The 17,110-nt window shown below is 32.3% G+C and overlaps 2 protein-coding genes across 2 annotated transcripts in view; one reads left to right on the forward strand and one right to left on the reverse strand.

The window, feature by feature from the left end:
• The first annotated feature begins 4,790 nt into the window (after positions 1-4,790).
• Positions 4,791-12,330, forward strand: LOC106461151 (unconventional myosin-VIIa-like). Its single transcript, XM_022388017.1, has 4 exons — positions 4,791-4,940; positions 6,089-6,195; positions 11,702-11,764; positions 12,061-12,330. The coding sequence occupies exons 1-4, from the start codon at positions 4,916-4,918 to the stop codon at positions 12,328-12,330; spliced, it is 465 nt and encodes a 154-aa protein (XP_022243725.1). The 5' UTR covers positions 4,791-4,915.
• A 3,154-nt stretch (positions 12,331-15,484) lies between these two features.
• The window catches only part of LOC106461152 (ral GTPase-activating protein subunit beta-like), a 64,262-nt gene continuing 62,636 nt past the window's right edge, over positions 15,485-17,110 (reverse strand). Inside the window, exon 12 of the mRNA XM_022388018.1 lies at positions 15,485-15,639. Coding sequence (XP_022243726.1) covers positions 15,485-15,639 — 155 coding nt within the window. The remainder of the gene's footprint in view (positions 15,640-17,110) is intronic.

Raw genomic sequence — 17,110 nt, forward strand, 5'->3', positions numbered from 1 at the left:
GGTTCCTCGATAAGTCATGATCCTTCTAGAAACTCCAGCGCGCATGCTCCCAGCGTCGCGTGACTTCCGCTGTCTTAACAAAGGTAAGAAGAAATATTATAACTATCGTAAATGTCGTTAAGAATATGTTCGTGAGTCTGGAAGGTACTGTCTTTCACATCATTGTTTTGTGGAATCGTATGAAGGGTAATTACTGTTTGCTTTAGGTATTCAGAATTACTCTTGTGGTCTATGCAATTGAGTCAAGCCTAAAGCATTATTCTCACTCAATTAGCACTTATTATGCAGACAGCTGTATTGTCTGTATACATTAGTTACTTTGATATGGCATAAGTAAATAAAATTAACCAACATAATTCTTTATAATTCAAGTGCCCGTGGTGGAATTTTTGTTGTAATTGTACAATTAAGTGTCAAAGTTCCAGTAATTCTAAAGCGTTAGTCATAAAGCCTATTAGGATTGCAAGGCAAATTCCCACCAAAACAAACGAGGCATAAAATAGGGTTTTACAAAAATCAATAGCAGGCCTAACTTAAGAGGTTAAAACGTGATACTTTTATTAAACATTTCTAGATGTTCGAGGGTTCACGGAAACGCCAGTGTCACAGATATATTGTGTAACAGTTCTAGTTAATTGTATATAATAAGTTTTTTTAAAACTGAATGATAGACATAGAAAAAAAAAACGTGAAAAACTAGGCCAAGAAATTTTGAACAATTTTCCTCAATTTTGTACTTAGTAATGCATTTAAAGTTGACAAAGAAATTTGCTGAATGCCTAAGGACCTACTCCAAGCTTATAAAATTAGATTACATTTTTTTTTATGGAAAATAATTCTCTCATATGTTCTGTAGATAAAAGTTATTCAGTTCACTCACTTGGCCGTTATATTTTTTGCCGATAATAGGGCTACAAACAATGACAAACACAGATAATAGAACTTCCTCGAAAAACAGGCTTGTTGTAGTTGACTGTTTTTACGTCTTAAACGTGTTTACATCTTTTCTTATGTTGAATTACTAAATTTCTTATTTTTAAATGCTGAGAGTTGAATATTATGCCAATAAGGTTGGAAACTTGAATTGGAGGAGCTCATTCGATTTTAATAAACAGACACGTTCCTGGTGAGTGTTTAGTCATTTTCACGATGGTTTGCGTAATACGCTGCGTATAAAACCCACCAGGTAAGGATTAAACGGATAGCGTTTCGAGTGACGTATTTTGCCGCTCAAGTACGTAAGATGAACTACAGCAGCGTAAAAGTTAAAAGATATGTTACTGATAATAATAAAATAATTTACACCATGTGGAAACCTCGTATCCAGCTCTTCTTTTTCGCTTAGCGTTCGATCCTGTACAGTCAGTCGAAAGCTACCTCCAACAACGACAAAAAAGGAAGAAAAAAAGAAAAACTAAACGCAAAATAACCCTGTATCACACTAAGTTTAGACCACGCCTTCTGCTTTACAACACTTGTACGTATGTTAATATTAAGTTTAAGTCATTGCAAAGAAGAAAAAAAAAAAAGATAAAATATTATACAAATAATGTATATGGTGGGGTTAAGTGTCTGGTACGAGTCTACTTAACAGTGAACGAAATTAATGTCAGAATTCACTATTGTGTTCTATGTGGCGTGGTATTTTCACCAGATATTTGTACTAAAGTACATGAACAACCTTATAAACCACAAAATTAACCAAACTAGAAATGTGTTTGTGTAATAGCCAAACCTTTCAAAGATTGGTGATGAATAAACATTATTCATATGTACTGTATAAGAGTTTCAAGTACATGCTTCATATCTTAAACACCCAGAAATCTTCAGAGTTGTTTGGACAGAATAAAAGGTCTGAGAGTGAGAAACTAACATACATCAATCTGACATAGCACTCAGAAGAATTTAAAAATTACATTTTTAAATAAATGTAGAATTTCAAGGACCGAAAGAGCTACAAAGATATCTAATTTGCTTTCTTCCATATGATAACTAACTATCCTCCGCGATAAACTACTGTATAGTCAGTAAGACAGAAAACGGGAAAATGCCCAAAGATGATGTATTCACAAAATAATACCTAAAAGATCTTAAAAAGACTCGAAATATTATTAAAATAGCATAATTCTCATCTTTCATTAAAAAATCATTGTCTAAATAAAACAAGCTAACTCTTTATATTTTCGTGATTAATAGGCTATACTCTGTGTAGGTAGCCCAGTGGCCATTTCGCAAAAATGTGTGGCCAACTCGTAGAATCATCGATAGTGTGTATTTTAGTTGGTCAGAGAAAAATAATGCCAAATCTTTCATTGAAATTTCTCGCTTTTGTAATTTTGAAAAAGTATTTTTTGTACTTTTGCGTTGTGTTTATAATTGACCTCGACTGTCATTAGAATCCTGAAATAAATTTATTTAGCGAACATTTTCTATTTTATTAATAATGCGTCCATTTCTGTGATCGACTGGCCCCATCCATGACCAGGAAAAAATTTGGTTGTCCACTCATGGGCTATACGAATAATACGATCACCTGTTAATTGGTGATCGTACAGCCTATTAATTAAATAAAATTGTTAAAGTTATTAATTAGTTACGTTTTTTTAGTAGATTTACTAATTACTAACTAGTTCATACTTTCCTTTTTGCTGCCATTTTCCGGGGAAATCTTGAGAAGGACTGTGTTTGTGGTGGTTGGTATTCGATCCTGGATCGTATTTGACAGAATTGCTGGTTGTTTTCAACTTGTATTGGCTTAGAACTTGAATCAACTTACTATTTGAATGCTTTCCTTGTAGTGGTGAAAGCAGGTACGGTTAACCGGTAAGAATTTTAGCGTACCGGCAGATTATTTTGTCAAGGTCATTTTATCTTCAGACTCTACTCTCAGCCAGGTGTGACGCATGCACGTGACTTAGGTACTATTTTGAATTCCATTCCAACATAAAAAAAAAAAAAGTTTTCGAATCAAACTTAAATGGACCCCCCCCCCCCCCCCAGGTTAATTCGTACGGCCAAAAGGTGGGGTGGGGGATACTTGTCTTGTTTGCATTCAAATAGTCTAATAGTCCAATCAAAATCTTTTAGGAGAGACGCCGGACGTGTGGATAACACATTCGACTATCTATCAAGCAGACAGAAGACCCAAAATGAAATTCCAGCCATTACCACAATAAACACATTGCTTCTCAGGATTTCCATGAAGATGGCAGCAGAAACGTAGGACTTAAACCTAGTCAGTAGGGTTCGTGTAACACACCCAGAATGTAGACCTCTGTTTAGGATTTCTTTTGTTTTCCGGTACGGCAGCCACCTGCTGTTAGTTACAACAAATCTTTAAGAGTGTGACATAATATATTTTAAGTGTCTTTTAGCAAAATTCATAAACCAACTAAATACAATTGGCGTATAAACAATCAACATGCTACCACTGGCATTTATTTAACAGGTATTCAAAGTTAAAAATTGCCCTTACGTACTTGATAATGCAACACATGCATATCTATCTGTATATATATATATATATATATGAAGTAACTGTAGATATGATAATCGAGTATATTATACAAATAAAGCAAATCCTAAGATTCGTACAGGGCTGTAAGTCCGCAGACATATGATCTATTAACCAAGTCATTAAGTTAAATTTTAGTGTCTTGGCATGAAACTTGTCTGTTTTTATAGTTTTATTTATTGGACCTCAAAGAGGTGAATATGAAACCGTTACGAGAAAGACGTGCTACTAGCATTTGGATATATGTGGAATGAATAACTAAAGACAAAAAGATTAAATTGATTAGACAATTAAATAAACTAATAAATAAATAAACTCTATCAAATACATGGTTAATGTGGAAAGAACTGGAAAGTGTTTTTTGTTTTATTTAAAGAACTTAATTGGTGATTAGGGCACTCAACTCGCAGTCTGAGGGTCGCGAGTTCGAATCCCCGTTACCGAATATTTTTAACCTTTTCAACAGTGGGGAGCCCCCAGTGGCACAGCGGTATGTCTGCGGACTTACAAAGCTATATTCAGGGTTTCGATACCCGTGGTGGGCAGAGCACAGATAGCCCATTGTGTAGCTTTGTGCTTAAGTACAAACAAACAAACAGTGGGGGCGTTATAACATTACGATGAATCCCACTCTTTGTTGGTAAGAGTAGCCCAAGAGTTGGCGGTGGATGGTGTTGCCTTCCTTCTAGTCTATCACTACTAAATTAGAGACGGCTAGCTTTGTGGAAAATTGAAAACAAACCAAACTACAATTAACCAAGAAATTAATGTAGCTAACGTATTTTTGCTGATACCGTCTAATTATATAGGAGTATACAATGTCACAAAACAGAAAGTTGTTTTATAATTCTTATAACTGATGTGTGAATACAAAGAATACGTAATATGTCAACTACACTACTGATTACAATGATTTGATTCATCATTTGTGGACCGTCATTGTCAGCGATATTTTCGATCTTAATGTTTTTTGTAGAAAACAGACAGTCCTCTTAATGTTTCGAAATACATTATTTTAGGTGAACACTTAAATACGAATGAAAACAAAATTATCTTTTGACTCAGGAATCTGAAACATGTGAGGGTCTGAATAATTGTGTTGTTTCTTACAGTTAAGTATATTTCCGTTGTTGTCCTTTGCCCTTAGGGTTTATGAAATCACCACAATCGTCAGCTTATCGCTGACTCATGCTTTCCACGAAAGCTGATTAAGTTCCGCCGCGAGAGGGCCAAGTACTTCAAACACCGTTTCTTTGAGCGGGGAAATTCGTAAGTGCCATTTGAGGTTTGATAGTGGTGAGAGAGGTAGTGTACGTTGTGTAACTGTCCATACCCATGTGGCATGTGACTTGGTGAACAGGATAATCAGTACACCGTAGACCAGTAGAAGCACGAATCAGCATGTCTATTACAGGTAGTAGTAATGGTAAGTTTATAATCGTTGAAAAGTTTCTTACAGAAACGCGTCTTTCTCGTATTCTTGCTGTTACTGTTAAAGGGAACCAAGAAATTTTACCTACACTTGAAGTTGTAACATTGTTGCTTTGTATTTTCAGTCAGGCTTACTTATTGTGTTTTCGGTTTCGACGGGTTATCGAACAATAAAACCCCTGGCGTCAATGTGGTGCCACCGTTGGTCTGTTATACTCGGACGTATTTTGAATCATCGCATGACTCGATTTTAAATATACTGAATAATGATTATAGCAAAAGAAGGTATCAGTGCCTTTCCTTCAGTGAACGGTATCTAATCTTTAATTTATTTGTCGCGAGGAAAGCTTACCTTGAAAATATAATGTGGCTTATATTATTCACGATTATTAAAAAAACGATTGGAAGTATTTTTTTTCTCCTCTCGTATTGAGAATTACCAATATAAACTGATGTTATGTGTTGACAACAAATATTGGCCAGTGTTTTAGTCAGTCAATATTCGGCTAGATGAAGTTATTGGGTTATTGTACGGAGGTTATCTCTTTCATCCGACATTAACAGCATATCTTTATAAGGATTAAACAAACAAAAAAAAGAGTTAAGCAAGTTAGTTTGTTTGACAACTTAAAAACGAAGTTACATAGACAACATAATTTTTACACCTCTTAAAAATCTTAGAGAAATGTTGGTATTTGTTAGTTTTTATCGGTAGACAAGCAGTATGCTGTATTGTGTGACAATTCCAAATTTACAGCTAGCACGTGTCACTGTACTTGTAAAAGGCGGTAAGTTCTGTGCGTTTTTTAAAGTTAAATTTTTTCTTAATTTCATTTACAAAGATATATACTTAATAATCGTATAGTATACAAGTTATTAAATACATATTTATGACGTATGTGCAACATGATGCTTAACATTCATGTTTTCATAGCTTCATCAAAGAATGGAAATGATTTGTTAAAAAAAGCAGTCGTTGATATGATTTTTACTAGAAAGTACTTAAAATAGTAAAATTATACTTTTGTAAATTCTGGCTTCGAGCTATAAATATTAAAATTGTTATAACCCTAACATACTTATCGTTGATGTCGTATTTTATTTTTGTTGCCTGTTCATTAAATTCTATAAATATTCTTTTAGGACGCCGACCAGAAGATGGCGTTCCAGATATGACTGTGATAAGTGATATTGATGAAAACGGTATCAACACAAATTTAAAAGTGAGATATGACAAGGATAAAATATATGTATCCTTTATGTGTGTTTGTTAAAATAGTAAGGACGTAAATTAGGCGTATACGAACAACAGTATCCAACAAAAACAAAGTTAAAACTCACAGACGTCAGATCTGGGATTGGTGGTATGGAATTCATACCGCTGACGCCTGGGATTTTTCTGAGAGACAAGTTTTCCCGTTATACTTTGTGTGTTGGACAAGTAGTTTTTTGTTTTGTTTTTCACATGCTCTATTGCTTGGTAAACACTTCGGGTAAATTTCTGGGGAGACAGGCAAGTTCTTGAAAATTCTGAATTGCTAAAGTATAATACACACAAGAACATTTAAAGATCCGCCCTTCAAACCAAAACTATATATATACAAATATACATGCCAGTTTATTCACAAATACAGCAACAAGTGTATTTAAATCAATGCAAAATATATTAGTACGTTGCTTTTATCTACAGTAGGAGAATAGTAAAGCTTGACTGCCAGCTCTAGGAAAATATATAACTTAATAAGAATTACAAAAACTTTTAAGTTGTTATATATGTGTGTGTGTATCGCCAATGGCATTTTATAGGCTCTATTCACTGTTAAGTAAAAGCAAAAACTTAAAAAGTTATATTCGACTTCTATTATATGTTTTGAGAGACGGGGGGAGGGGGCATGTAAATATTATTACCATTTTGTTCCTCGGAAAACAAGTTTTTAAAAAACTCCACAACCATGCTGGGTGTAATTTATATGACACTTTAATGTTTACCACAAGGAAAATAATTGCCAGTGGATCAGAGTTTTTATAATTGAAATCCTCGTGTATTTCTTTAGGGTGTATGCGACGAATGGTTACTATACAGGTGATCTATTTTAAATTTGATTTGTTTTATGCTACAATTCAACTCTAATGCTGATCCACCAATTTAAGTAGTACTGCTTAACTAACGGGTATCAAAATTGGAGTATTTTGTTTCTGTAAACATCGAAGCCGAAACTTAATATACTGATGCATCTAACTGCGTAAAATATACATTAAATTTGTAAAATATTTTTTTATTATTAATATTGTGAAATATTGTCCAATATTGTCATAGCTGTCATATCTAGATAGCATAATCTAACGGTTTACTCAATTCACACTGTTTATAAAACATGTAGAAGTTGCTTGAAAGTACATAGCCCAACTTCGTGGTATATTATTTTATAGTACGGTCTGGTAACAAAACAAATGTTGGCTAAGAGGATACTATCTCAAGCACGAATCTTGTACGGTACTTCCGTATGTTACCAACGTCTCATAGGTCGTTGAACAACAAAAACAGCACACTGTTTCGTATTCCACTACTAACTATTTACCACACAATTGTAAACATGACGTCACATAATAAAGTGTCAGTAAACTTTACATATATCTTCAAATAATGACCTACATTATAGGTTTTCTGACGACTTCGACCAACTTTCGTTCTTTTTCTTTTTTTTTTTTAGTAGAATCTAGGGTGAGTCTTGCGAGTAATTCCCAGCACTTCCCGTTTCTAGACCACATTTCCGAGATTGCCAGGATAGGGTGGCATGTTTCCGCCCTGTCTCTTGTATGTATTTTATAGACTACTGGCATATATACATATACGGATTAAAATTATTTTATAAAGGGTTTACTAATACTTTCAAAGAACTAGGGTGGTTAGAATTAGACAGAGAAGAAACGGTCAATCGACACGTTGGAAGAAAGTTTTTCTTTTTTATAATTTTAAAAAGTCACGTAACATTATATTTCTTAGTTGTTGCAAAAAAGCTTTTGTTGAAAGTTTTTTTTCTTTCTCGTTTTGAAAATCACCAATATAAACTGGTGTGGTGACATGAAATCTTGACCAGTGTTTAGGAAAGTGAATGGCCGCCAGGTTAGGGTTGTTGGGGTGTGTCTTCCATTTAACAGACAACATATCTTTGTGAGATTAAACATGAATATTAACAGAAACTAAATAGTTCAACAGCTCGGAAAAGCGTTGTATTAAAAGCACAATATTTCCACATCCAAGAACAGTTGCTGTGTGTTATTTTTGCATCAATAGACAGGCAATATTGTGTAACTAGAATAATCCATAACTTAAAGCTAGCAAGTGCCAACTTGTAAACGGTGGCAGTGCTCTGTGTATCATTTTAAACGTTTAAAACTGAGCACATCTAGTCAGTTTTATACATAAAACTCAACAATTGTGTGTGATTTGTCGTTAATAAATACATTATAATTTGTTTACAAAAGTCAAAGGTAATGTATGTGATGTCTGGTATAAATTTAAAGGTACAGGAATGATAAATAGTAACCCATTTACTTATAGTTGGAATTTTTTAATTGATATAAAACAGTAAAAATACGTTTTTGACATTTTAAATAAACGATTATTTGATTACTTGTTTCGTTGAATGTCTATTTCTATCATTTTGGCATACTGAGTTTTCTTATGCTAGTAATTATGTACTTTAAGGTTCAAGGTTTAATCCACCTCTAGGTGGCTCCCCACTGGAATGAATGGGCACGTAAATATGACCAGAAATTCGTGTTCTTTAACAGTGCCGTTGCGGTAAAAGATGGCAATTTTAGTAATGTTAATAAAGTTGAAATTAAACAGTAGTTTAAGGTTAGTGAAAATCGTGGGATTGCTAGTCTGAAATTAAAACCTATTTATTAATTCACGTAACCCTAAAATTGCGAGTTACTGTTAACCCTACTAATGAATATATACCGTGCCGAGCGGAAACTTCCAGATTACAGAACATACAATGAATTAGTAAATTACGTAAGAGCTATATTTTTCTAACTACAAGTACGTGAGCATCCTGAAATGATGAATCTCATCCAGTGTTTTAAAAACGTTCCTGTAGTCGAACAAATATTTTAATATTGTTTTTCGAGCTTTAGTTTTAATCTTGAGACACCGGAATAATAATTTAAGTAATGCAATTTATTTTTGCGATTCACATTCAAGGCTGAAAAGTATTGTGACAAAAGTGTCCAAACAAATATGAAACAAAGCTCATTGTTAAAAGTAAATCGATATTTTCTTTGACTCACAGATAAAAGTGAAAATATACATTTATTTTAGCCAGTTCTTACACCATCACTGTGATTTAATAGTGTCTAAAGATAATTAATGAGTATAATTTTAATAAGAAAACAGTATATCTTTTCAAAACTGCGCAGGTATTGTCTGTATCAACTACCATTTCAGTGGTTGCTCTTAACGAGCATGCTAGAATGCTACTTTCGCCAAGTCGATAAAATTATATGAATTACGTCATACGTGATTAGCAGGTGAAGCAGACGTTTTGTCTGAACGTGTTTGGCAGTGGTGTACATACATACCTGGTATTATTAGGTTCTATGAAAACTAGTAATATCGACCAGCTCACATGTATGCTGTTAACAACTCGACACTTAAATCGACCCGGAACTAGTTTTTGTATCTTTCACGCATCTGGATTTCTCCTATAACACGTGAAATGTGTATGTTTATAAATATATAATACGCCATTTTTAAATAGGCTATATCGCACAGATTAAATCAGCTATATTGTCTGAGGCGATTTAAAAAGATTCTGGTTTGTTAAGAGTGTTTTGGGCTGCATAGTTACCGGCGTGATGGGCAACTTCCCCATTTGGCCATTTCTTTTAAACTACTATTTTAGTTATGTATCAGTGGAATGTCATAATTATTCAGGTAGAATATCTTTTATGCAACATTTAATTCCAAAATATGTACAAATTGGGGTATATAAACGCTTATTGACAAGTCTAGATGTCCTAAATGTTTTGATTGGTTTTATGTAGAGGCTCCTCAGTGGTACTGCGGACTTACAATGTTAGAAACCGGGTTTCGATACCCGTGGTGGGCGGAGCACAGATAATTAATTTGTGTAACCTTGTGCTTAACTTCTAACAAAAAAAATGTTATGTAGAAACGGAACAACTGTAAAGGGGATGTATGTATATTTCTTAAAAGACAGATATTCTTACTTTTTTATTTAAAAAGATGAAAAAGCACATGAAAAAAAAACGCTTGAAAAGTACGAGATTCGCTTACAACTGCTTTTACATGTAGTTGAAGTTAAATACTACACATGAGTTTTATATAATAAAAGTAGGTATAATTGTTTTTGTCAATTCCATGTTTTGATATTAATAAAATCTTATTTAGTTGAGACACCATTCATTGACTTGTACGAATACTGAGTTCGAAGTATTTATTTTTTATCTTAGGCTCAGAAAGAATAGTTAACATAATGCGTAAACTTTATACTACGGTATACGTTTAGTGTTTTAAAATCATTTTATAAAAAAGATATCGAACGTTTCATGTCCTTGAAGTGCACGATGGTATAACAGTTTTTAAACTACCGGAAAACGTAACGTCACGCATGCAAGTGACCTGTATACATACTATGCATGTATATGTGGTGTTCAATTTAGATATGGCGGGGGGCGGAAGGATCCATGCGTGCAAGCCAGAGACTGTATTGATAATCGAAATCAGTTATTAGCCAAGTATCCGCCTTTTCACTTCGGACACTTGAAAATGTAATAAAAAGTAAAAGTTACCATAAGAGTTTAAAGTTTATATTGTAAGTTGAAGAGTTGTATTCATTGTTGAGAAAGACATAAAACAAAAGCTGTTACTTCAGAAGACAATGGGCAATAATGTTTGCTGCTAGGAGACAAGCCACATCAATTATACAGTGTTTGTCAACAAAACGTTCAGCCACAGCACTGTCTAATTAATGTGTGCAGAGCGCGACGGTGTTTGTTATATCTATACCTAATAATTCTTGTGGTTACACTACGACCAGCACATTTTTCTGCGGGTTTATTGCATGTTTTAGGCTTAATAACTATGTTTAAGTCATTTAGATTTATTAGTAATATATCAAGTATGTAAATAAGATTTCTTTTCCTACACATTGTATTAAACAGCTTTATTGCAATGAAGTCAAAGTCAGATTAATTAATATATATCAGATCGAGCACCTAAATTTTCGAACCTCTGTATCAACTATCAGCCTAACAATGTTCGAGAAGTTCACACAAATAAAAACTTGTGTTAATTTTAAAAAACAGTTTTTCTAATATTTTGATTAATGTCTGAGAAGTTTCTGTAAACGTTTTGCGTTCTTTTTTTTATGTTTTTGAAATGGGTTGGTATTCATTTTTCCAAACCTGTGGTGTTGATATCTTACGATTTATAGTACATAACACACATCCATTACCTTAAATTACTTATGTAGCACATATCCATTACCTTAAATTACTTTTGAAATTGAGTATTTCTAGGTAGATTTTGCAAAAAATGATCAGAAATGTAATTATAGGCAAATTTTATATATAATATATATATATATATATACGGTTATTGTTATTAGACAATATATCCATTTTTATGAGTATGCCGCTTCCTGAGAAGTGAGTAAAGCTGACAGGGACATGTTGTGATTTCTCTATTTATACACTGATATGTTTTTTAACAGACTTAACTATTAGACATACACTGGCACAATCCTTGTTGCAGTAAATCCATACAAAGAACTGGATATTTATGACTTGGTAAGTAAATTTTAATACTTTTGTGCTTTTGTTGTGATTTATAATGGATGAGTGTTGTTTTGAAATTGCATTACACAAAGCTAAGTGTTGAAAAATCACTTGATATTAGAACTGTGAATAAAAAACAAACAAATGTTATGTTTTTCGAACTTTCGTAAAATAGGTATTGGCTATTTGATTGTTGATAATTATTTTGAATACAATTCGAAAAAAAAATAGATTTAATAAAAGTAAGTCATATGTATATTATAGTTGTAAACGCTTTGAATAATTTCGTAATTATTATTATTTTAAAGGACTGGGTGTTCAACTATAACGGTCAGAAGATTGGACACCAAGAGCCCCATGTGTTTGCTATATCAGAAGCAGCCTACTCTAGTTTACAGAATAAAAACATAAACCAATCTTGCGTGATCAGCGGAGAGAGTGGTGCAGGAAAGGTAGATAAAAACACTATTTTTTTACTAGTTGGAACTTCGAAAGGTTCCGTTACAAACATATTAACACAAATTCGTACAGTAAAGTTAAAGGAAAAATATGGTAAAATATTAGTATCGTCACATTAAATTTAGTAAACCTACTGGTATTCACGACTTTTAAATGAATTATATTTAATTTACACGGAAGTATTAAAATTTAATATTTCCGTGTTGATTATGTGGCATAAAAATAAAGCTTATTTAATTTAAATGAATGTTATTTATATGCCACATTACTTACGGAAATGACATCGAATAATGGAAGGTTGAATGGAACGTAGTTGCTCATATTACAGTGAGATATTTGACATATCGTGTACACGTCGTTTTGGTCAAATAACGTAAGTAACTTTTGTTTCTATTTTACGATATTCTTCAATTTTTTATTAAGTTTAACAATACCAGAAAAGGGCAAATGAAATCGGATGGGGATAAATTTCATTTGTAACTGTGTTATATGCAAAGCAGCAGTTCAATATCAAAATTGAATGAGATAAGAACAAAAATTACAAGGTAAATCATTAATTTGGATATGGAATGTTTATAAAAGATTTCAGACAACTAAATACATATTGTTACGTCTCCGTTTGTTAATTAACTTTCCGTAACTTCGTTCCGACGAAACTTTAGCGACACAAATCCTTACTTAATAAAACTGGTTTATTCTTTACGATACACTTAATTTCAACAATCGCGCTAAAACAAACGCTATAACAACGAACGTGCTCAATAATACTCTCTGACTGCAGATCAATTACTCACTGTCTACACACACACTGTTGTCCCGTCACGTTGTCACCCTCTTTTATATACAAGACAACCCTATATCTAGTAAATGCTAGAGCATTCGCCAAGGTACAGGATAGTTCTAGAAACGTGGCGTCACACTAGTCATGTAACTTCGCTGATGCAACAATATAATTAATGTTTTACTTGTATGTTCTTATTGACTTTATAGTTTATATGTGCTTATTATACTGCTCAGTTCTTCTCAATGTTTCCTATGCTTCAACATTATCAAATATCAGCCAGATTTCACTTCGTGTGTACTACATCATTATACACTTTATTTTCAAAACTTTATAATAATGGAATAAGAATATTGTAAATCATTTGACTCAGATGAGTAAAATGTTTTTCATCCTAACAACAATCATTTTTTTTTTCATTAGTAAATATTGTTTTACCCCTTATGACACTGTCAGCAGTTTCAGGTAGTTTTCTTAAAGCAGAAGTATTTTCTATAAATCATATGAACTGTTTTTGTTATTACTCGTAACTTCTTCATTTCAAACAATGTAATGCTCAATTTCATAAGCAGCAATGTATTTCTTTTTCAACTAAAACATTTTAACACAGTGTTACAGAAAGATGTTAATGACATAGAATCACTAAATTTTCAAAATTCATAAAACATTTATAATGACTCATCAGTGACAATACAAAAATAACTGATGTAGTAAATTGTAAAAAGTATTTTATTTAACATGTGACTAAGTACAGATAATAAATACTTCAAGATAGTCATTTGTAGGTGACAAAATTAGCTTTTGTTATGATCAAGGTCCAAAATATACAGAGACAAAAGTATAAGATTACATAGAATGTTGTATTATCCATAATGATATGAGATACTAAACACGAATATTCTATCCTTTATTTGTTTTAGCTATATTTTAAATATAGTTCACATAATTTATTATCATTCATTGCAAGATTGTTAATATCTTTCTCCTATGTCACAGACATAAGCAAGATCTATAATTCTCGTGCATTTGATTAAGCTAAGAGTTGTAGTTTTTTTTTGTAGGGATAGAAAAGCTTTTGTTTCAAAGTCAAAATTTGCATAGAAGGAAATAAATTAAATGAAAACAAAATGCATAATTACATATCACAATTAGTCTACTTGTGTAGTTCTCTCATAACTGGAACATAAATTATTTTTTACAATTTTCGTTATATGATAATAGCAAAAACAGTTCATAAAGATAAGCTTTACTTATGAAATCCAAAACATTATTCTTGAAGAGCAAACTCCAAATACTCAATTGACACTCACTGTGAATGGGAACTTATCATCTGAATATAAAACACTAGTTACTACCAATTACCTTTCTGGTGTTCAAATATTGGATGTAGCCACATCAGTAATTATGAAATTTGTGGGCAAAAGTGTTTAAATATCAATGCATCCTTGTCTAGCCTCTAAGCATCCACTTGGTCAGCCCACTATTCTGTCCTGCACTAAATATGGATCAGTGCTTTTTATGTTTATCATACAGTTATAAAATCAAAAAGTAAGTAGTAATTTTTAACATAGATACCTCGGTCTTTATTGTGTTGTTCACATCTTGGAGGTAGGTTTGTGCAGCTATTACTGGTGTGGAATGCCATATTTTAGAAAATAGACTTTATTTATAAACTCCAATGGTTCTGCTCCAGTAATCACTTTTATTTGTGTAATACTTCTTCATGAGAAGCAACTACTATATGTTGTGGTAAGTTGGTTGTTTTTATTATATACACACACACACACAAACATACATAAATAGTGGTACATATATATATATATATATATGTGCATTTTCTTCGCATCTAAATAAAGAACCTTTTTTTTAAGTGTCAACTATGGGATAAAAGTGTTACTATACATCATTTTATGACAGTATTTTATATTTTTATCATTAATATTTGGAGAAAAATAAAGCTTAAGACTCATGCATTTTTTCCCGTTTTTATCTTACTCCAATGGGTTATTCCTATTTTGAACAGTATGTCTAGAAAATGTTTAACACATCTTGCACACAGCAACATTCTACAAAAAAACTATGAGCTAATTGAAATCAGAAATATCAAAATGCATTAGGTAAAAACAAATATTTTCAGACATACTTCTTGTATATAATCAGGAATATCAAATGCATCAGGTAAAAACAAATATTTTCAGACATACTTCTTGTATATAATCAGGAATATCAAATGCATTAGGTAAAAACAAATATTTTCAGACATACTTCGTGTATATAATAAGGTATATTTAAAGCACAAGCTTTTAAGCACCTTAAAGTGCTGTTCACCAGCTGAGTTACATATTCAACTTATGAAGAACACATGAGTGTTTGAGATACAAATAAAACTAATATATACATGATTATTAGCATGAAAATCTATTTTTTTAACTCATTGTACTTACTCTGGAAATGATTTAAATCACACATAAAACATTATCTATATAGTTTCTCTAAAAATAAAGAACATCAGATATCTCACCAAGAAGCATCTGAGTGTTAGCAGAATCGGTCTCATGTTGTAAAGCATTAGTCAATAGGTTCACCAGCCTTGGACGCAATGATTGAAATGTTGTAACAGGCTTATCAGAAGTTGCATTTGAAATATCTATAAAAATTCCAAACATTAAAATTTATATTTCTAACAAAAAAAGAAACGGAGCTGAATGATCAGGACTATATCTATATCAAAGTAACATGAAACAAAATTAAATGATTAAAGCTCCACTTCCTTCACACTTTGTATATACATTATATCAAACAACCTAATCCAAAAGTATGTAAACACCTGGTTAGATAGCAGTAATAAAAAAAAGTATGGGAAAGTTCCTAATAAAAGGAAAGTTCCTAAATCAGTTGCTTTGATGGCTGGAGATTAGTATCCTTTACTGCTAAGTATGTGGAGAACAAAATACCATTCACTAAGATTGTCCTTAATAGTAATGAAGAGAAATAGCCTATAGGATATGCAGATCTTGGGAGGAAGATTCTTAGGAAAGTATTTAAGAAAACTAAAGATTACCTAACCAGTTCTATCCAGTACATGCTCATGCATTAAATGTATAAAAGCTAGGTTTAATATATAGTAAGTTAGTCAGCTCAACAAAGTAGTCAAGTCAGCCCTGATAGAAAACATGGAATAACCCTCAGCTTCTTAATAATTTGTCATAATGTTTAAAAGATTAATGTTCTAAAACCTTAAAAGTGTTTCCAAATATTTGAAGTGTGTAAATCCCGCAAATAATTAAACTTAAGTTTATGAAGAGTTTTCTTATGAACAAATCTTTGTACACAGAAAACCTTTACTAAATGCAAAACTTTATTTTATCATCACAAGTCTCTGTTTTTCTTACTTTCACATTGGTGATCTATGCACTATTTCCACTGACTGCATAATCCTGGTACTTCAATAATTACTCTTTGTAACTTGACAATTGTCACACGATAATAGTTTGTTACAACTATAAACCAATATCTCTTTCTATTTCTGCTGTACAATTTCTCCTAGATGTTACATATCAGTTGGCATACATTTTTCAACTGGTCCCACACATTTTACATTGGATATGCTGATGAATTTAGGCACAGGTCATTTCATAATTTTTTTTGTCACTAGCTCGTTTCTTCTCCTATAAACACCTCTTATATAATAATGCAGAATGTTTTTGAACATTTTCTAATAAGATTGAAAATCAAGGCCACTAGACATTGTATGATGACCAAGGTTGTTATGATACTGATATTTGTTCTTAATATCTTCCCAGTCTTGCAGAAGCAAGAAAAATATTCCACACCATTTTCAACCAAACACAACATTGCATTGTTCTTCTTACATATGCTTGTTTTAACTTTTCATTGTCATGTCTTCATGCAAAAGTTTTAATCACATAACCCAATGTGCACTGCAGGGACAAAGTGTGCATTTCACAAAATTTTGCAGAATTACAATCCAAATTATAATTGTTTGTTTGTTTGTTTTTGAATTTCACACAAAGCTACACGAGGGGCTATCTGCACTAGCCTTCCCTTACTTTAGCAGTGTAAGACTAGAGGAAGGCAGTTAATCATCACCACTCACC

Source organism: Limulus polyphemus, unplaced genomic scaffold, assembly GCF_000517525.1.
Source record: "Limulus polyphemus unplaced genomic scaffold, Limulus_polyphemus-2.1.2 Scaffold906, whole genome shotgun sequence".
Lineage (NCBI taxonomy): Eukaryota > Metazoa > Arthropoda > Merostomata > Xiphosura > Limulidae > Limulus > Limulus polyphemus.